Source organism: Barbus barbus (genome assembly GCF_936440315.1).
Source record: "Barbus barbus genome assembly, chromosome: 18".
NCBI lineage: Eukaryota > Metazoa > Chordata > Actinopteri > Cypriniformes > Cyprinidae > Barbus > Barbus barbus.
Window position 1 is genome coordinate 9,182,606 of NC_136746.1, and position 22,257 is coordinate 9,204,862.

A 22,257-nucleotide genomic window follows, 5' to 3' on the forward strand; every position below is an offset into this window, starting at 1 on the left:
TAGACATGAATAAAAAAAATCATGAAAATAATGTCACAAAAATAGGCTTGATTTTCTATAAGCAAAATATGGCAATATAAATTAAATTCTGTAATAATATAATTGTATATATAAAAAATGTAAAAAAATGTAAAGATATAAAAATGAATACAAAGTTAGCCTTAAAGAGAAAAAATTTACAGATAATCTTTAATTACAATACAACAGCAGCTTCTCAGTAAGATTCAGACACATTTCTATTAATATCTAATAACAATGCAGTCAAAACCTAGATTTATTAAACATAAGATATATTTTAGCCTTTTTTTGTCCATTTCTAAATTTTTACTTGAATACTTCATGCTGCTGTCAGAGACCTAAAAATTTCCTCTTTAAAAAAAAAAAAAAAAAAAAAAATTCATAGTTTACTTTAAATCAATGTGTACTTAATTGTGAAATATTTGGACTATTGTTTTAATTAATTAACTATTAATTTTGTTCATTCATTTTGTTATTTAATAATTCACATTTAACTTCTTAAAGCTCTGCTCGATAGCATTTTGGTTTTTGCTGTGGTATCAAAACTTGTTTAAGAAATGTGAAATTGTACTGTATTAGTATTGACAAGTAATATTTTAAAAGTTCGAAATTAAAACAAACCTCAAAGCACAACAAGAACATTTATTTTTCTACTATAGTCCAGAGTTTCAAATGTGAAATGATCACAGGGCTCTCCCCCACCGAGCAGATCGGCAAACATGACGATGGACAGATTTAGGAATTAGGGAAAGGGCTGTTGTACTTACATCCAGACTAACCTGAAAAGACACCGTGTGGTAACTGGCCGGCACGCCCTCATCTTCCTCATCGTCACTATGGGAACGGGCGGGCCTCTGACTGGACGCTTTGGTTCTCCGCGATGTGCCTTCCTTCTCGCGTGGCTTCTTTCGGAGCCGGCTGGATTTGGAGTCATATTTGTGGCTCTTTTTCTTCTCGTGGGTGCGGTACCCTGCGGAGGGCGTGGAAACAATCAACAGAGTGAATAACAAGGGAAATCAAATTAAGCTTTCAAGAGCACGCCGCCCCATTCTCACAAATATAGAGAATGAATCACAGGTGCTGATTTTTTTTTTTTTGCGACCTTTTCTCCATGTGACTGCCCATCTTCACACCCTTTCATTTGCTGGTTAGAAGAATCTGTCTCTGACAAATCTTGGTCAATTTTGGGATTGCAATCGAAAATAGTGTGTTCTGTTTCCAGTGAAAGAAGAACAGAGCAGATATCTACCATATCATTATCGCAGTGCTGCATCCATTAGATGCTCAAAACTCAAAACTTTGATCTGCCGCCCTCAAAGTGAGCATGTAAGCCCCTGATGACAGCAGGTATCTTCCCATGTAAACAGAGGCCTCCAGCTCATGAAAAGGCCATGCCGATTGGCAGAGCAGAGCTACAAATTGCTGAATGAGTCTTGACTAAGCCTACTGTAGATCGCCGACCACCCCGGATAGAAGAACTGAGAGACAGAGTGGAGGATAAATGGAGAGGGCACACAAGACAGTTGAATTGCCCCCAAGTTAAATGACTCACCATTGGACCACAGCTCAAGATACAGCACTAAAGAGCTTACAGGCACTGACACATCCAATTACAAAGCCACGGAAGTGAGGCAGACACTCTAATCCCCCAAGGAGTCAAACTTCCTAGATGAAGTTTAAATAAAAATGTCCTCCAATGGGTTTGTTTGGAATGAAAATTTCAGTGTTTGAAATGTAACGTACTATGGCAACACTCGATATTTTGTTAATGTGGCAGCATGTAAACTGGAGCAATGGCTGTCATGTGGTTATGTAAAGATGATCATTCATATTCATTAGATCATTCCTTTGTTTCACACAAGATGGGCAGGTTTCAGTGTCAATAATCGCACACCATATTCAGCAATGAAAGTATACAAGAAATAGGTATTTCAGATCGCATTCGTAAGCAGGGGGCATTTTTATCCTCATAAGGGCATTTGATTTCTAACTGTATTAAATATATTTGCCAATAAATGCAATTAGAAAAATACACTATAGGGCTGTTACCAATCAAATTAAATCAATATCAACAAAAGCCATCGTTGTACTTCAGAGGTGGCCAATTTGTAAAATTACAATTGCATTAATAATGCTATGAGAATGGGGCGAGGGGGGGTTATATGAAGCTAAAACCACCATTTAGTGGGAGTTTTTGTATCATTAATTCAAACATTTGCTTATGTGATATTGCTTAACTATATCATATGTTAGAAATTTAACAAGCATGAATACGGGGGATTTTTTTATCTTGTATCTTGAATTTTAGGGAACTTTTATTAATTCATTTCAGTGGTGTTCTTACCAAAAGCCCCAGTTAATTTCTGACTCTGGTACTTTGTTGTATAAGAAATACATACCTCCATTAAGGCTAGCCTCCACGAACACTCGTATGGCTTTAACACAAAGTTCAAAGTTTTCTGGAGTGACATGAGCGGCATCGCGTACGATGAATGAAAGCGAATCCACACACTTGATGAGGGATTTGGTGTCATGCAGACCCACGTCCTGCCCAAGTGTTAAACTGTACTGGTTAATGAGAGGATGGGTCATGGGCTTTGAACCTGGAGTCACTGCTGCCTTAGATCCATCCAGATCATCTTTACCCACCTGCCCAAAACAGAAAGAAGTTATATGTCTATTCAAGTAAACATGCATAATAATGACAGGACATACATTGCCCTTAGTGAGGATGGATCTGCCTCTAACAGGCTTCCTGTCTGGGGTTTTATGTGAACACTTACCACTAGCCAGCCCACGTCCACATCGGTAGCTGAACGAGGTATTCTGGATTTTCCGTGCTCGGTGTAAACCTCAGAGTCAGACGTATATCCCCGGTCAAGACTAACTTCACTCTGATGATATGAACTCAGTTCGCTATCTGACTGAGCACCTGGAACAAAAGGATTACACAAGATAAGCCCATCTGGAAAAGGACTTTAGGCCACACTCGACTGTGTCTTGAGGTGTATAACAGATAAAATGGTTAGCAATGACCGAATCACCTGTGTCATTGTCTGGGTTGGTGTTAGCGAACTGCAGGGCAGCTGGCGGTTTGACCCCAGCCCCAATGCACTCCAAAAGTGAAAAGAGTGTGTACCAGTCATCAGTGCAGTGGATGTTGGCAGCATTGGTTTTAAGCAGCTCATGCAAGCCATAGGCCACCTCTCGACAGACTCGGGACAGGACGTGAGGCTTCATCATCAACAGCAAGCGAATAGAGAGGAGAACCTGTGCAGAGAGAGGGAAGAAACTGCTTAGCTGCCCATTTGGCCCGCTTCCCACGTTAGAGTTTGTACTGTACGTGTCGAGTGTGTGTACCTGTGAGCCTATGTCCTCTCTGCGCAATAAGCGTATAGCGAGTCTGAGCAATCCCACCACTGCTCTCTCCACCAGGAAGCAGCTCTCACTGGCATGGACGCATAACTGGTACAGATGATCCCGTACCGTTTGCCAAACACATGATACTCTGTCCCTGCAAACACAGAGTCATCTCTCCATTAAAATCTACAAGCTGCCATATCTTGATCTGACTCCATGGACTACTAATTCTCAATGACGCAATGCAACGTGCTAATGAGTGCAGTACCTGTTTTCAAGAATAATGCGTAGCAGCATCTCCAGACAAAAAGCAGCATCTTCTTCATCGTATGTTTCCTCATCAGGGGTCACCGAGATGAGAGCCTAAAACATAAAAAATTACATAACGAACAAACCTTTAAGTAATGCTGTAAGTAATACACGAAATTGGATACACAATACACAAAGAAATTGGTTTTGTTCCTGTATACACCCAGCCTTTCTAAGTGGACCTCACCTTCATGAGTTCCTGTAAAGACTCCAATTGCAGAAACTTGCTTTCGGTAATCAGCTTTTCTGGGTCACAGTGCTGACGTGAAGAAAGAAGAAATGTGAGAAAAAAAATTGATTCACGTAAGCCAGCATATTTTTCAGATGGAGTAATGATTCAGGCTGACTTTATACCGCAATGCCTTTTGTAAGTGAATGAGTGTTCTGTACCTTTATGCAGAGCAGGGCAGCTTGTTTGGCCTCCTGGTTCTCAGTGGAGGGGCCTCTGAGCCCAGACTGTTCACTCAATGTTAACCAGCTCACAAAACTCAATACAGCCGACTCCCCCCTGTCAGAAGTACAGCAGTAGAAAAGAATAGATGAACTTAACCAATTCAAAAAGGACCAAACTGAGCTCAAAATGACAAATGACTGCATGGTTTAAACACATTTCCAAAAGACCGGTCAAGGTTTGGGCTTTTGTAGATTTCCAGCCAGATTTAGATATCCTGATCGGGTGGATTACAATTTGACACAAATTATGATATTTTACAGATCACGATCAACATTATAGTTCTTATAAGACTTGAATGAATCTATTAGGGCATCACACAAACATCAAAATGGCTGATTTTCACTTTTAAAGTGTAAACACTAACAAATCTAAAGTGAAACACGTTCAGTGACTACATAGCATACCCAATCTCTGCAGCATCATGGTACATTATGGTTTGGCGAAGAAACACTAATAAACCGAGCAATACTGATAATATTCATCTTTACAATTATTTTCAAATGTTTTAGTACCTTGTAGAATCAAATGCATTACTTGTGCGGCCAAATTTGCATACAAGCAATAAAAAAAAATGCTACATTTCACAAAACAAATGTGAGAACGTTTTCAACACGTCTGTCAAAATAAGTTAAAAAGTACATATATTACTGCACTAGAATTCACAGGTATAATAACTGTATTAACTATGTAATAACTAAAATGCATTATATAATGTAACAGATGAGAATAACAGATATTTAGAGCCATAGTGCTTTTAATGTCGACCACTAAAAGCAGCTTGTCTAAAGAACCTGGAAGCATGTCTGTATATTAAAAAAAGCTGAAGTACTTTCAAAGATTATCTTCAATATACCTGTTCAATGGTGTCTCTTCACGTTGTAAGCAAATCTTCTCATTAGGGTCCACAAAGTCCTCAACCTTTCAACAAGAATGACATTTTGTCAAATGTGACAGTAGGTGGCACTATTGCCTGATTTAAATAGAACTACTTTCTCCAAAGCATGCAAGTGTTTGTTAGGGGATTTAAAGTGATATGTTGGCACTCCCATCTCACCTCAACCATGGACTTGGGTAAGAGCTCAGCCCTAAAAAGCTGCAGCATGGAGTCCATGATGTTCTTCCACCCCTCTCGTAAAATGTCACCATGACGATGGGCCAGGCTGAACACGGTCTTGGCAGCAACTTGAGCCTTCCTGTTACTGCCAAACACAGTGGGCAGGTTCTCTACAGACTAAAGGCACACAAATCCCAATCAGATCTGTTCACTCAAGACTTAAAGCTGCTGCAGGACACTGTATGCATCTGATCAGGATGCTTTAGGTCTTACCTCAGAGCTCAGAGTAGTAAACTTGCAGAGTGAAATGATTAAGTTATCAAAGACATCACTGAAGCCGTAATGTGCAGAGATCATGGCACATTTCCTGAAAGAAAAACGAGTGTGGCATCTTCATCAAAATCGTTTGTAGAAACAAAACTCTGGAAATCATTAAACACAGTTTAGTTTTGATTTAAACGCTCTGTGCAAAGCCAGTCTACCAATCTGCAGGTCTTACCTGAACCCAGCGATGGCTTTCTGAATGATAGTGTCATCTAGGCTCTTGTCAAAAACATAGGAGAGAGCAGCAACGGTGGGTCCCCAGGTCATGGTGAAGAGGTCGCGGTCGTAACTGCTTTCAGGCACATGCAGGAATATCCCTTCAGACGAGGCTCCTCTGTGCAGCAGAACACTCCACACATAGTTCTCCTTCACCAGCCCCGTCTGCTCATCAGGCATCACTATCTCCTCGTTCCTGCAGGACCACATACGTTTATTTCGGCTTATCTCATCTGAGCCATTGTATACATCAGTATATCCATGTGCTTAAAGACCAGAGACATGAGGTTTATAACAGAGATAATAAACATAAGAGCTCAACAAGAAGGAATATTTTAGCTGTTCAGATTATATGTACATGTACTTATAACAGAATGCATTAAATTGATCAACAATTAAAGTAAAGATTTTTACACCGTCACAAATAGTTACATTGTTGCTGATCTCATAAGAATATTTTCTTATATCACAATGATTTCTGAAGGACTATGTGACACTGAAGACTGGAGTAATGATGCTGAACACTCAGCTTTGATCACAGGAAGAAATTACATTTAAAATATATTCAAATCAAAAATGGTTATTTTAAATGGTAATAATATTTCACAGAATTACGGTTTTATTGTATTTTTTTTTTTTTTTTTTGCTCATATAATGCAGTCTTTGTTAGTGGAAGACCTCTTTTCAATAATATTTAAAAATTTTACTCTAACTTGCACCAAACTTTTGAAAGATAGTGTATTACACTCTAAATTTATGTAGAAGCAAATATTTATTCATTTATAATACCTGGAAATTTTACAGCAATAAATTTATTAGCTCACAAACTTTTCCTGCCAAACAATGGCATAAAATTTGATCTGTCCCAGAATACCGGTCTCACAAATCTCTACAAACTAACATACTATATGTCAGCCAGAGAGATTACTGTACTTTATTGTCAAATTTATATCAGAATTTGCAACAAAATTCAATACCAAGACAATGAAATGTTAATTTTGTGAGCCATTTGTACATTATCAACACTCAGTGGGTCATCTATGTTCTGAATGTGGTTTTATTAGCCTGAAGTTCACAAAAATATGTATTGTATGGCAACTTACCAGTTATATTTTATAAAATCATATTACAAGTGTTCAATAAGTAAGAGATAATGAAAACTATGTGATCACTAAAGTGATAACTAACTTGATGGCATTGTAGATGTCTTCCAGCATGTCTTGATCAAAGTCATTTCCTCCATTCACACCTTTGAGATTCTTCTTGAATTGCTAGACAAATAAAACAAAACAACAAACAGGAGGAAACTGATTAAAATAACTTCATTCCATCCAATTACAGCGACATCCTCCAACTATCACCTTTCAAATCCAATAATTGGTCTCGGTTTATTACTGCTGGTGTCACTTAATAGGTGTTAGTGTTAAGCAGGCTGGTCTAAGGCCAACCTCAGCTCAAATAAACACACAGACGTCCGCTGCTGAGTGATGGCGTTAGGCCACTGTTTTACTGCATACTTTCTTAATGGCAGGTAAAGCAAGGGAAACCTGAGCTCCCCCACGAGAGAGGGATGAACAGAAGGAGAAATAAACAGAGGAGTAAACAGAGGGTCTTTTCCAGGACTGCATTTTCCATGGCTGGAGAGCCGGAGCAGACGCACACACGCTAGCTGACACAGAGACAAGACAGCTGGACGTGCCGTCTGCCAAAAGCCCAGTCCCGTCTCGTCTCCTGCTGCTCGCCTTTCACTTCGCCACCGCTTATCCCCTCTGTGCTCAGGCTGAATACCTGCTGATTACCATTCCCACTGCTCCCTGTATTCCTTTACAACACCAGTGCTTTTAGCAGTGAGATCTGTGTGATCATCTGTTTAAATGGATCTGGTGCTAATGCATGGAAAACTCAAGGTGTCCGTGCGTGCCGATGAAACGATGCCACCAGCCACTGCCACGTATCTGAGGATGAATCTCATGAAAACATGTCCAGGTCACATTTCACACCAAAACAAACAAAAAAAGGCAAAAAAAGATTTATTATTAATTCATTTTTATTTTGCCTGTGTTTTAAGCCTATTTTTAGACCCATGAATGCAAAAATTAAGCCTATTCTTTTCGTATTTCCCATTATTATCATCATTAATGTACAGTAATACAGTAATTCTATACTCATTTCCTTATATTCTCTATACCCAAGTATAGTACTGTAATATAATTCCTAAACAACAAATACAATGCATATATGTACACACACACACACACACACACACATACAAACATGTATACATACACACTGTTCAAAGGTTTAGGGTCGCTAAGATTTCTTTCATGTTTTTAAAAGTATTTATTGCGTTTTAAAAGTCTCTAATGCTCACAAATGTTAAAATACAGTAAAAAATTTAATATTATGAAATATTATTACAATTTAAAACATGTTTTCTGTTAAAATGTAATTTATTTATCCTCATCATTACTCCAGTCTTCAGTGTCGTGTGACACTGTTTCCTTCAGAAATCATTTATTATTTGAAATAGAAATCTTTTGTAATATTCTTCTTTTCATAGTTCTGTACTGTCATTTCTGACCCCCAAACATTTAAAAAGTAGTGCATGATTTTTTTCAAATTTAGGTAATCAGAATAATTTTTTTTTTTTTTATAATAAATTTAATTACTTATTTTTTAAATATGGTAATGACAACAGGATTTTAGTATTACAGTAATGACATTTACTTAACTGTCAAAGTCACAATGCAAAAAAAGCTTAACGACAATAAAAAATATCTATATAAATTCAGAACTGATCACTTCTTTTTTTGCTTTTGGTGTAAAATATGATTTTTTTATTGGGTCCCATGAGATTCACCAGTAGTTTCTTATTGTAATACAATTGAGAATTATAGAAATTTAGTTTCAGTGACGCATGATAGATAAACATGGTTAAGCATGACATACAACAAAAAGCAAAAATTTAAAATCTTTCTTCAGATGATGCAAGTGAAGGCATTAATAATATGTTTGTAAATGTGTGACTGCTGTGGCTGAGCTTAAAGCTCCACTAAATTGAGGCCAGTTGTTCAAAGCACGTAAAAGTGAGACATGGCTACATAACAGTGGCCATGTGTGGCGTAACAGCATGTGTGGCAAATCTAGATAGATGTTTTCATAACATACTTACATAAATAACACGTAATACACTTATCTTAACCTGTCAAGTCATCGAGCTGAAACTGATTTCTCAGAAAGGGATTACACGTGTGGCCCTAAACATGTGAATGACTTCTGGATGTCCCTGTGGTTAACAGGAACATGTGTGGCTCACCTCCAACGTCATGGGGATGTTCTGCTTTCGAACGTTATGGTTGTGCTGATCGGTGTTTAGCATGATGACTGCATAAGCCAGGGCGAAGCCAGCGTCGTTTGACTGGAAGGGATTACTGTTCACTTTCTGCACACAAAAGAACAAGACCATACAATTGACTGCGAGCGCTAGAATAGCATCATCAAATCACCTAATATGTATGCTTATCTTTACAGGAGCGTTTTGAAGATCATTCACCACTAGAAAAACATAAAATGGCACAGTAATTCCTCCGGGATCTCCTACTAGTGTAAATGTCAGACACTGAATCCATTCCAGTTTCGATACATCGGTGCTTCGGGGAGGGCACAACCCCCTATGTCTACGTGGCATAATCACGTAATGATTGAGAATGGCGCCTATGAAAAGAAATTTCTACGAATACTTTCCAGGTCACACGCAGAGAGCTGCCTTTAATATGAAGAAAGTGAGCGTGTTCGAAATGTCCTCGGATCGCCTGAGCTGCTTTCTGCAAGCCATATGGATGTCTCTCACTTTCCAGTGCAACATTTTCCTCTTCCCCGATTACCTGCGTGACTAATGACCCCGTCCTTGATCCTGAGCGAACTGCTGTTCTGCTGTCCCTAATTACCTGATGATGGGGCCAGTTGGTGGCCAGGATTGCCTTGGAGTGTGGTAATGGAAGAACTGTAAGAATGCTTGTGTCTGTGACTGCAGCGAACCTACAACCTATTTAAAGAATATATATGTGTGTGTTCCCGCTCAAGTGTATGTATATATATTCATGTCAGTCCCTGCCGGTGCATGCTTGTGTGTGTGTGGCAGCTGACTTACTTGCCAGTTGTCAGTGAAAGTTTCCAAGAGCCGATGAATGACAGGCGCTTCGCCAGGAAGACGGAATGCCTCCAGATACAAGCGGAGCGCCTCGTCTATGCGCAGGCCCTGGAAGGTGAACGTGCTGAGGAAGAGATAGAGATGCCTTAAAATAACTTTAAGGTATAATTATTTCAAGCTCCATACTGACAGTTACTTTGAGCCTGATAGTAATCATGAGCGAGAATAACATCTATAGCTAAAGGATCACATGAAATTTCAGGTATTAGACTCAAGACAAGAAGTTGGAAAACCAAGTAGTTGGTGTTGACGAATGTTAACACCATAACCATCTCAACTACTCGAGTTAATGGTCCTACCAACTCGCTTTAATAACTATTTATTCTTTTTTTAAGACCATGACCATATTTATATATACATGTACGTATATACACTTATGTTACAAAGCCTAAATTAAATCTGTACATCACAAAATTATTTCTTTAAAAGGCCTGGATTAAACCACTGGACTCATATGGATAACTTTTAAAATGTCTTTATGAACTTTTTGAAGCTTGAAAGTAGCATGGACTTTAAGTGGAGAGTGGTTTCATTACAAATACCTTCATTTGTGAAGATGAAAAAGTCCTTGGAACTACATGAGGGTGAGGGTTTTCTTTCAAGCATTAGATTTTTGGTGGTGAACTGTGCCTTTAAATATTCAGTGGTTATTCTCATTTGATTTTTAATACTGTAATAGAGTACATTTTCCACATTTTATTCCACATTATAATAAGAAATTATTTTTTCTGTTAATACTTTAGTTTAGGGACCAATTCTCACTAGTTGCTTATTAGCATGACTATTATTAACATTGGCTGTGTATTAGTACTGTATGACCAATACCTAAACTTAACAACTACCTTACTATTAATAAGCAGCAAATTAGGAGTTTGTTGAAGCAAAAGTCATAGGTTTGTTAGTAGCGAGAATTAGACAATTTTTCTTCAAGTAAAGCTAAAATGGGTTTCATTGCTTTTAAACAGAACATAATTTCTTTTTTCTTCAGGTGTAAAATATGACCTTAACTATTCTTCACTATTTTCACAAGATTTATACTACATCTCCAACCGATGCTGCAATATGCAGCTAGTCTAACCCTCAAACCAAAAAACATGTTACAAAGAGAAGGTTTACTTGACAAAACTGTCGAGTAAGTCAGTGTTCCTGCGGTCGCTGATAAACTCTCCAATCATCTTCTTGTCCAGGCGGGGGTTTTCTCTCAGCCACTGGGCCACTTCATTATTGTCCATGGGGCTGCTGAGCAGGCCTTTCTCCTGCAGGATCTGAATGCCCTTCTTGGGCTTCTGATTGAACTGCTCTGTACCCGTGATCAGAAGCTTTGAAGTATGAAGAAAACAAATGTAATTTTAGTACAAATTTGAAGGTTTTAATATTCACAAAGCAAATAACTGCTCATGACCGGCTCACCTTCTTCTTGTTCTTGATCTCTAAAAGTTCCTGAGAGTCTGGAAGACAGCTGGTGAAACGATGAGGCTTCTTCAAGCTTTTCTTCTCTGCAGAATTAAGACAAAGCAGCATTTGAGTACTTTTAATCCTTGAATGTTTATTGCAAATCAGTGAGTATTTTGTCTTAGTTTGTTGCATTTCACAGGCAAAACTTCAGTAAAGTACCTGTGTCGGTCTCCTCCTGGTCCTGTCTACCTAATCTCATCTTCTCTGCCATCAGATGACCACTGGTGGGAGGACAGGCAGTCCTCGTGTCTGACACTAGAGCATTCTGCCCATTAGAACTGGGTGCAGACTTGCCAGCCTCTGTATGCAGTGAACAAAGGAAGAAGAGTTTGCCATTATGAGAAACAAAAAAGCAAATTCCTTTTTTACATTTGTTACATCGCTTCTGTTAGTGTCTCTCTGGGATTCTTGATTCTGCCCACCTGTTGTTGAATCGGTGATTGTATTGACTGAACGGTCTCCTTCTACTGTCGTTGATTCTGACTGGTCCTGCTGTGCAGCGCTGTTGAGCACTTTGGCCTGACAATGAGCCTCTGTGCTGTCAATCACTGTCAGTAGGGCTTCAAGTGACAGGAGATGGGTTGTGTAGAGCTGCCCAGACACTGGAAAGGCATTCTGGAGTACAAAAACAGTGTTAATCAACTTCATAATAATGTCAGAAACGTTCAGGAATTTCTATTAGAGGTTAAACCGCTCCTGTAAAAAATAATAAAGGTAATAAATAAAAATAAAAGAAATGACAGTGTAATGCATTTTGCTAAAGCATGTAGCCTAATCCTTGTAACAATGTGCTTGTAAAAAGGTTTCTTTGAAAAATTAAAATTGGTAATGCTTTTTGCTTAATGCAAGATTAATCGCTTTTTGTATTCCCCAATTGTAAGTCGCTTTGGATAAAAGCGTCTGCCAAATGACTAAATGTAAATGTAATGCAATCGTCAGTCCATGGCAGTTTAGCGGTTTAAACGTTGTAAATATTATGAACCAGGAGCACAGAATCATAATACAATGGTTTATGGTATTAGTTACTATAAACAAAATAACTATTAAATAAAATATTTCTAATACAAAAAAAAACAAAAAACAGAAAATACAAAAAGATAATAAAAAAAAAATAATAGTAGTCTTAATGCTATGATACAAAGTCGAACTAAGTGTATTTTACACAATTGATACATTTTCAGTCCATTATATTGTCATTATGTGAATTAATGATTGATTTTTATCAAAAGGTAATGCAATTAAACTTTACATAACTAGAGGGACCAAACAGTATCCAAGGACTATTTTCAAACTCCAGATGCATTTCTTTCTCACTAGTCCCTGAGTTGGAGTCGCTCACCTTAGAGAGCAGTTTGGTGAAGTCCTCAAACAGGTTGGAGCAGTAAAAGTCACAGTCGTAATTTATGTAGAGCTCTGTGACAAAGCTGGGGATTCTCCAGAGCTGCACAAAGGCCTCGAGGGCCATCTCCTTCATCTCATAGGGCATTTTAGGGTTCTCTGAGGTAATGATGTCCATTAGCTTCTTCAGGTACATCTGTGGAGACATACAAAGAGTGACTTCCTGCATCTAAGATGACATATCTCACCACAGGAAGATCATCATTCAGTCACGCACCTCAAGCTGAAACTTCAGATGTTCTCGCATGCTTTCAAAGAGAAGAAAGCACACGCGTATGGAGGCGGCATACAGATTCATTCGGTCCACGCTCAACAACTACAAAGAGACAGAGAATATTTACTACAGCTGAAAACATCCAAGAAATGCACAAGTTAGGTTAGAGAAGAACAAAGTTTCACCTGTATGAGGTGCCTACAGAGCTCATCTTTGACAAGGCAGAGCAACGACTGGTAGGGGGCGATGTGTGAGGCTTCTAGGGCCACGTTTAACAGCTGGAGGCCCATGTGCATCATCACATCAGAGTTATGGCGGTCATGTGGGTTGGTGAGAGAGATGAGGAACCGGAAGAGCTCTCTCAGGCACGGAAGACCGTACGGGATTAGAGCAGCACCTGGAGAAACACAATGGTACCAATTGGTGTGAAGTCATTTTGTCGCCAGGCTTTTGACGTGAATTTTGGATGCACTATTCCTCTTACCATCTTTCTGGGTGGACTGTGTAAAGCGCACACCTCTTGGGTTCACGTAGTCCATGTCGTGAACCGATGCTGAATCCGACTGGTCAGCCAGCACATCTCGGTCTTCCAGGACTTCAGGAATGGACTCGACTGAGGCAGACTGGGCACGCTCCACTTCCCTACCCTCAGACTGATGACACAGTACACCATACCATCAAGCTGTGAACATATTTACTTGGATAGTTTATTGACGGTCTGAGGGATACCTGTGATTCCAGTCTGCTTGGCTCTGCGGAGGGTGTCATGGGAGTGGTGGCCGTTGAGCTGCTCTGCTCCAGATCTGTGAGATCTTCCTTTGATGTGGTTTTAGAGCCGGTGTCTAAGCCACTGTCAGTGGTGGGGCTGGAGATGGAGGACCCTGCACTGTCTGAACCAGGAAAAGCAGAAGAACCTCCATTGTGTTGCTCTATGAAAGGAACTCCACCTGAAATAAAAACGCTGGGATGAGGACAGGGTAACAGCACATGCTATTCTACTTAACATCGAAACAGGATGATATACTGAATGTTCAGAGGATGATTATGATGGCAAAATACATTGTACACAAAAAACATGTCAGTGAAGGAATTCACTATTCCTTCTTATTTCAAGTCTTGCAAGTAAGAGTACTCACAGAGATATTTTAATTTTAAAAGTTTGGGGTCATTTTTGTAAAAAATTAATATGTTTTTATTCAGCACGGATGCATTAAATTGACCAGAAATGACAGTTAAGTCATTAATAATGTTACGAAAGATCTTGGTAACACTTTACAACAAGGTTGCATTTGTTAGCATTAACATTAACACTAAGCTAGACATTTGTTACCGTATTTATTAATTTTTGTTAACAGTTAAAAATATGTAAAAATACAGCTGTTCATTGTTAGCTCAGATTCATTAAATAATATTAACAGATACAACTTTTGATTTTAATAAAAGCACTAGTAAATGTTGACCCAATCTTTTGATCAGTAGCGTAAATGAAAATGACTTAAAAACACAAGTTGAATCAAACTGACTTATGTTGGTATACCTGAAAGGTTGTTGGTGAGGGTGCTGGACTGGCCCGTATCCATCTGTCCCGAGGGACTGCGCACCATGTGACGAGGGGGGCGGGGAGAACGCTTCTGTTTCTTCCACTTGGACGACTCGCTCATTCCCCCGGCTCTCATCTTTAGCTTCAAAACAAACACAGACTTGTTAAATCAAGCCAAACGCTGCAGTTCACTGCACAAAGAACCAGGCAGGAGCGCAAGACTAAAACATAATCTAATGAGACCTCAAATTACCATAAAAAACAATGCCACCACTCAAAAAGATGCATAAGCACACACACAGTCATGTCATTTTATCAAAAAACTCTTGGGTCTTTATGTATGCTGATGTGATTATGTTCAACCGAGGTTTCAACAGTAACAATCAACACATTTGTGGTAATAATGGCTTATGGCTTTAATGGAGTTTGTCAGCATAGTGTTTTATTGCTCACAACTCGGCTACCCATTCATTCTCTTATAGGAAATTTTTAAAAAGTCTTCAAAGCAAACAAATATTGAAAAATCTGACAACACAAAGGTACAGGACTGTGTACTTAATGGCTTTAATTTGGAAAGAACTAGAATCCCATAAAGTAGGAATGCACAATTAATTGTATTTTTTTCATGATCACAATTTCTGCTTTTCTCAGTTGATTTAACAATCATCTGTAATATTTGCCCACTGGTTATTTATCCTGAAAAAGCGTTTTTTTTTTTACATTTCCTTTCTCCTGAATTAATAACAAGCCTCCACAAGCTTTCATGCTTGTGGTTGCCAGATGTCAAGAGTTTAAATTCCCTAATCAAAGCTTCTCTCTTAAATGGATACATTTTCTGCCCAGTGTTTTACTTAATCTTTCCAAGCTGGCAACCTTACGCACATGCTCTCCACACTGGGCGCTGAATAAAAGCACTTACGCAACATCTGTGCCACAACGTAATAAGTGTGTTGTTTTAATAAAAATAAAGTTAACAATTTGGAATTATTGTAATTAACAAAGGAGTTTAAATGCTTTTTAAAAAACCTCCCTGAAGGTTTTACAGGTTTTCATATAATAAATCAGCAAACTACAGAAAAGTTAAATTATTCTCTTGATTTATGCTTATGTGAAGGTGCAATAATTCTAAAAAAAGGTAAAAAGAAATTCAGTTTATTCATTATTGTGCAGAATTAAAAATCATCTGATTGATGATTTCTTTACAGAATCATGGGTAACGTAGTTATTCACCATGAATTCCACAACAGAAGCATATACATCAATTAACAAACTCAGTTCACAGTAAATCTATCTTTTTAACTTACTGTTAAAAAACAACTCCCCTATGGAGAAAATGAATGGGATTATTACTTCCAGAACCCAATTATTGCGCTCTAGTCGTGCAGGAAACTGTCTAGCATTTTAGTCTGGTTTTTAATATGCATTAGCAGAACGTGCGGTTTTAATTAAAATAGATTAAACACAAACTAAAACAGTATTAAATAATCATCTAATGATTGTCTCAGCTTGTTTCATTAGCTTTTAAGAAACACTGTATTCAGTGAATTCTAACATCAACATGAGACCAAAAACACAACAAAGAACTTCAACCTGGACCTGTTATACTGTCAAAACACTGATAGGTTAAATACATTGGGCTTGTACAAGGTTAATTTGAGTCTGATCGGAGATGATCTCTTCTTCCTTACCTGCACTCGTTTGTTTTTCCATAAGATATTGTAAGCCTCAGGAGAGAAGGGGCAGGCCCCGGGATTAGTGATGGACATGTCACAAGCTCAGAGGGAGACGCATGACATGGGAGCACATAGAACTTCATGCATGGGGTGGACATGGGAGAAATCGACACGCATACCAGGACGACATCCATGCACACACATTCATTATCAGGAACTCAATAACACGCCCATTCAACGACATTAACCCGATGCATCTCTGAGAGGAAAACGGGGGGAGTAGCACCTCAGCATTCGTTACAAACAAACACCTATTAATTGGGGAGACTAACCAAGGATAAAAAATAATAGGTGCAATAAACAGACCAGGAACACACAGAGCATGCAAAATGGCAGTCAAATAGGATTTCTGGTCTTTAAAGAATAAAACAAAAACAAAAAAACTCGAATGAATATAAATTCAAATACAGAAAGTAACATTCAAATGAAACTATGGAACCAAAATGAAAATATGAAAATAAAAGCCCTGATGTGGATTCACCTCAACTCAGTGTATTTGCATAAAGTATAAAGCTGGACCTAAACTACAGGTATGTTACATTGTTGACCCATGACTGTCCATCTAATATTCTTTCTTTAGAACGAGACTAGTCTCTAAATGCACTACATACTCCTTTGAAGTATTATTTACAAACCCTAATATTTCCATATTCAAAAAACTATGTTTAACAATCCATAGAAATAGCTACTTGCATATTTTCATATTGTTATAATTTTTTTTTTTTTTTTTTGAAGGGATGTTTTGGCTCTAGAACAAGTTAAGTTTCATTGGCAGCATCTGGGGCACAACGTCAGTTACCACAGACCAGGGGTCCTTAGCGAATCTCCCCTCCATGCATTCAAACATAAAGCCATGCGTCCCGGCGTATTTAAATGCACTATCTGCAACCCAATAAAAACTGCTGTTTTAATGCATGTAAATGTGCTATACCCTCTCTAAGCCCGTCTGATTGGTGTTTCTAGGCTGATCTGCATAAATAAAATCCTGTGTGTCCAGAATACAGCCTGGGATCTGCGAGTTGGAACAAGTAAATGGGCACAGGATGAACTCAACAACAAAAATCAGGTATGAAAAGACAGGAGAAGAGAGAGTCTTTGATCCCTAAATAATTGAGATGAAAAGCAGCAAAAGGTCTTTCAAATGCAGAACCAACTGTGGTTGGAAAACACAGTTAACTCTCACTATATAATATTTCCTATATAATATCTCCTGACCTGATGGATGGCACACACACAGGTATAATAATTATGCAACAGCAACTGACCTCACTTATGGGTATGGAGACCTCTATGTAACAAAGCTCATAAAGTAAATGAGAAATGAGGAAGGCAGATGGGAAACAGGTGTAAAGGGTCTGGAGGGAGAATGGAGATCTGGGGAGGATTTTATATTTACCTTCTTCATGTTAGTGCCCACATAACACTTGGCCTCCTCTTTGAACTGTGGCAATCTGAAAAACAAATATTACAATATTACGAAAAAGTACTGCATGCATTTATGGCAACACTTTTTTTTATAAGGGTTATAGAGGTGAAGAGTGACATTTTTGAAATACTACTAGCACAAATACAGAACCACAATCTGTGTAAGTGGCCCAGCTGGGTGTGACATAATATTGAACCAATAGCACGAGTTTGGGATGAAACCATCTTTGTCTGACCAAAGACAGAGAGTTGTTATTTTCACAGTTCTGTTTGGTGTGACAAGCTCTGCAGAAATAACACAGTTCGGTTTTAAAGGTCAATGTCTTTCAAAAAACTTATTTTAAAATGATTCTTTAATGTACAAATCAGCGATTTTCAAACTCCAGACAAGCTTAGGATTCAAACCTTGAATATGTTTCATAACTGATTTCAGAACTGAATTACTACAGAACTAAATTGTTTCAACAATCAATTGTGTCAAATTAACTTACTTTCCAGTGTTTATTTACTATGAAGCTGCACTGAAACAATCTGTATAAATAAATGTGAATAATATAAAAAAATTAAACATGACTTTAGGGGGCTGCAGGGAGTTGCTTAGGGGTCTGTGGAATTTGTTTTCTTCTGGGGAAAAAACGTCAGAAAATTTATTTATAGCTGTCAAAGTTAACATATGTAAAATACTTAAGAATTTTGATCAAATAAGGGTTAAAATAAAAATAAAAAAACAGAAGATATTAAATACACTTTTTTTCTAAAGACTAGATGGAATAATTAATTATTCACAAATATAACAATTATTTTATTTACAGCCTTTATTTTAAGATTCATGCATCTCACATTACTCTTACTGTATAGAAAAAAACAGTTTTCAATTTAATATAAAGTAAAAATTTAAGTACAATATAAAAACAAATTATTTAATTTTGGAATTAAGTCTTCATAATTTGATGCTTAATAACTTTCTCACACAGTATAAATAGGTCTTTATGCATGTAATTTTGAAAATGACATATATACGTGTCATATATTTTAGAAAAGGGGTCTCTTGAAAGGGTCATTTTTCTGGGGCCTTTGCCATTAAAAAGTCTGAAAATGAAATACTCGAGCCACATCTAGTTTCCCAAACCGCAGATTAATTAACTCGTTCGGGAATCATCATTCTGAGAAACCTCTCTAAAAGCAAAACGGAGGAGAGACAATATATCAGCAGAGTCAGCAACTCTGTTCCCAGGGCGTGACTTTTGACCCCCTGCGCTGGTTCATTAGCTGAATTAGATGGACGATGTTCTCAGCCTCGAACGCATTGTCTGCATGTGTGCGTGTTGTGTGAACACTGCAGCTTTTCCTCGAGTGAGATGTCAGCGCTAACACAGGCAGGCTGGGAGAGACGGCTCCTGATGTTAACTCTGCTCTGCGTTAATGGAGTGTTGTCTTGCCGGCTTGATTATAGGATGATCTGTGAGTCCAACAGATTAACATCCCTAATGCTTTCAGCAGGCTGCTTAAGCCTCCTTCTGAGCACTCAATAAGATCCGCTGTTCATTACTCTGACTCTCTCGACCACACACACACACACACACACACACACACACTACATTCACTGCTTATTACCCTTAGGCACACAGAAATACACACACTCATTATTAAGGCCTTTCACACCCTCATTGTGAAGGCGATGTGGACAAGAGGGTCTGGGCAATAAGAACATGCACAATGGGAGCGGCAAACTCAGGTTGTGAGTTTGTGTGTGTGTGCATTTCTGAGATTAAAAGGTGTTATCAGCTATAATTAAAAATTATTAATGAATGCTACTCATCTGAAGGACGTTTACAGTGTGTGAAATTATAAAAACAAACAGAGGATGTTTACATAGTTTGAAAACCGGGTCAAAACACTGTTATATTATTCACACACTTATTTTTAATGCAAAAAATATGATCTGTTCTTTTTTGATTAAGCATTTCATAAGAGACCAAATTTTGTCATTACGTCTTTGTTGCGCGTACATACGTGTGAGTGTGTGAGTCCCTCATCTATATGCAGATGGGTCGAGTGAGATGTGCTCCGCGGTCTCATCCTCTCGTCTGTGCGGTATGTGACTGGAAGTCTAATGCGAGTGGATATGCACCTCTGATAAATGCCACCCCATAATCATGTTATTGCATTAGAGCAGCAGTACACTATGACCTGCTCGAGAAGACTAAGGGCTTCTGCTCACAATTACACCACAATCATAGAACTGCATGTTAGATATGAACTAGTCAGAGCTAAAATTTAAAACCACATACAGTATTTCTAGATCGTTCATGATTATGATATATGGGCCATTTAAAGTCCATAATAATGTCAGTGAACTATATCTGCATTTAATACTTGTATCTAATAAAAGAACTTGATAATTTCACAGGAAAATGCAACGTTTGAATATCACCTTGGAATTTAATATTCTAACATAGACAAATGATTTCATGAATAATTTAAGGTTCTAAAGTAGGCCCAGGTGGTTAACTTTTTTCAGCATTTTCCACTGATTTTAAGGGAACGTCTGTGAAATTAAGCAGCATTCGTTTACTACGCTCCTGTTTGTAGCTTTTTCTATTGGACATATTGATAATTAATTAATTAATTGAATTCAATAAATAAATTCAGTTAAATTCAATGTGGGGACAGTAAGGTTTTTTTTAGTTAATTTATTTTTAAGAAATATTGTAAATGATTAAATTGATTAAAGTTAAAAATATTACTACATTTTACAAAAAAAAAAAAAAATTAAATTGACTTAAGTGACAGTAAAGACATTCACATTGTTTAAAAAAAAATTCTATTTCAATAAATGCTGTTCTTTTGAACTTTGTACTCAAAGAATCCTAACAAACATGGTGTCCACTGTCCACAGAAATATCAACATTAATAATAATCATAATAATAAGAAACGTTTCTTAAGGCAGTAAATCAGCATATTAGAATAATTTCTGAAGGATCGTGTGACACTGAAGACTGGAGTAATGATATTAAAAATTCAGCTTTGCATCACAGGAATAAACTACATTTTATAGTAACATAATATTGCAGATTTTTTATCAAATAAATGCAGCCTTAGTGAGCATAAGAGACTTGAAAAATGTTTAAAAATCTTACTGATGCCAAAACTTTTGAAAGGGACTATCTGAAGCAAATTTTATGTTTCCCCCCATACGCTGTGGTCCAGAGAGAGGGCACAGCAGAAGCAGATTCTGTGTGGGCCTGGTAATTAGCCATGCTTTGCATTGTCAGAGACTGATGCTTTCACCTGTCCCTGTCTGCGTGTGAGGGGGAAGTCGGAAACCTCCGGAGGTAATTGAGAGAGGCCTGAGAGTGAAACCAGAGCCCGTCACAGAGACAGACCCAGTTCCTGTAGTGTTTGGTCTCAGGTTCGGTTTGATTATGTGAACAGCAAGAACACAACTCTGTTCCTAATCCCCATCTCTACATCCCCTCTTCCATTCTCTCTCTAGTTACCTGGAGAAGAGCAGCTGCACCATGTCCACCAGCGTGTGCTCAGCTGACTTTCTCAGCAGCTCTGTGATGAGAAAAGAGCAAAACCAGAGGGGGGGGGGGGGGGACAGAAAGAAAAGGAAATGTTAGTCCAGAGGACAAGAGCAGCACCTCAGGGGCTCAGAGTCCAGACTCTGTTTGGTCAGGATTAGAGCAGGGGTTTATCACAGTCCTGAGAGCACAGGAGGCAGATTCACATATTGAGCAGTTCAAGATTCAGGATGAACAACATTTAGATTTTATACAAAGCTATATACAATGCACTTTAAGCATACATTTTCCCCTGGGAATCATGCTCTCCCAGCTGAGATGATACAGAAAGTTGATACAGTTTTTATAGTTTCCACTTAATTTCACTTACCACTTAATCTCATTTCAAAGCATATACGGAAACAGGACTGCATGATCTCACAAACAGACTCATTGGTCAGATGGGCTCCAACTGGAGTCAGCAGCAAAGTCCTTAAAACCTGGAAATAATAATATAATTATTAATATAATAATGATTTAAAAAATAATAAAATCTTGTACTCAAGCCACTTATCTGGATGCATTTCAGACTAGTATGTAGTGAAGTGAAGTGACATACTGCCAAGTATAGTGACCCATACTCGGAATTCGTGCTCTGCATTTAACCCATCCAACGTGCACACACACACACAGCAGTGAACACACACACCGTGAACACACACCCAGAGCAGTGGGCAGCCATTTATGCTGCGGCGCCCGGGGAGCAGTTGGGGGTTCGGTGCCTTGCTCAAGGGCACCTCAGTCGTGGTATTGAGGGTGGAGAGAGCGCTGGACATTCACTCCCCCCACCTACAATCCCTGCCGGCCCGAGACTCGAACCCGCAACCTTTGGATTACGAGTCCGACTCTCTAACCATTAGACCACGACTTCCCCTAAGTAGTACTGGTTTATCAGATTAATCATCTGATTCCACAGATTTCTTTTAATGTTGTAATTTTATTTTATTAAGTACAAATATCACTTGTTATATATACACATT

At 38.3% G+C, this 22,257-nt stretch overlaps 1 protein-coding gene across 5 annotated transcripts in view; it reads right to left on the reverse strand.

Moving 5' to 3' along the window:
- Positions 1-22,257, reverse strand: part of LOC306884628 (Golgi-specific brefeldin A-resistance guanine nucleotide exchange factor 1-like) — an 85,964-nt gene that overhangs the window by 6,477 nt on the left and 57,230 nt on the right. For 2 of the 5 annotated variants that reach the window (XM_079440671.1, XM_079440672.1), the window contains exons 6-33: positions 21,609-21,717; positions 21,212-21,272; positions 17,682-17,736; positions 14,550-14,694; positions 13,742-13,959; positions 13,497-13,665; positions 13,198-13,409; positions 13,016-13,114; positions 12,740-12,934; positions 11,823-12,015; positions 11,560-11,700; positions 11,356-11,441; positions 11,062-11,264; positions 9,886-10,009; positions 9,052-9,177; positions 6,924-7,006; positions 5,695-5,931; positions 5,469-5,562; positions 5,196-5,372; positions 4,995-5,059; positions 4,078-4,195; positions 3,875-3,946; positions 3,647-3,741; positions 3,379-3,532; positions 3,063-3,288; positions 2,802-2,950; positions 2,418-2,667; positions 786-988 (exon numbers count right to left, since the gene is read on the reverse strand). In XM_079440671.1, coding sequence (XP_079296797.1) covers positions 786-988; positions 2,418-2,667; positions 2,802-2,950; positions 3,063-3,288; positions 3,379-3,532; positions 3,647-3,741; positions 3,875-3,946; positions 4,078-4,195; positions 4,995-5,059; positions 5,196-5,372; positions 5,469-5,562; positions 5,695-5,931; positions 6,924-7,006; positions 9,052-9,177; positions 9,886-10,009; positions 11,062-11,264; positions 11,356-11,441; positions 11,560-11,700; positions 11,823-12,015; positions 12,740-12,934; positions 13,016-13,114; positions 13,198-13,409; positions 13,497-13,665; positions 13,742-13,959; positions 14,550-14,694; positions 17,682-17,736; positions 21,212-21,272; positions 21,609-21,717 — 4,059 coding nt within the window. Of the gene's footprint in view, positions 1-785; positions 989-2,417; positions 2,668-2,801; positions 2,951-3,062; positions 3,289-3,378; positions 3,533-3,646; positions 3,742-3,874; positions 3,947-4,077; positions 4,196-4,994; positions 5,060-5,195; positions 5,373-5,468; positions 5,563-5,694; positions 5,932-6,923; positions 7,007-9,051; positions 9,178-9,885; positions 10,010-11,061; positions 11,265-11,355; positions 11,442-11,559; positions 11,701-11,822; positions 12,016-12,739; positions 12,935-13,015; positions 13,115-13,197; positions 13,410-13,496; positions 13,666-13,741; positions 13,960-14,549; positions 14,695-16,240; positions 16,277-17,216; positions 17,298-17,681; positions 17,737-21,211; positions 21,273-21,608; positions 21,718-22,257 lie in introns of all 5 variants that reach the window. The other 3 variants (XM_079440675.1, XM_079440674.1, XM_079440673.1) reach the window with 3 other exon arrangements.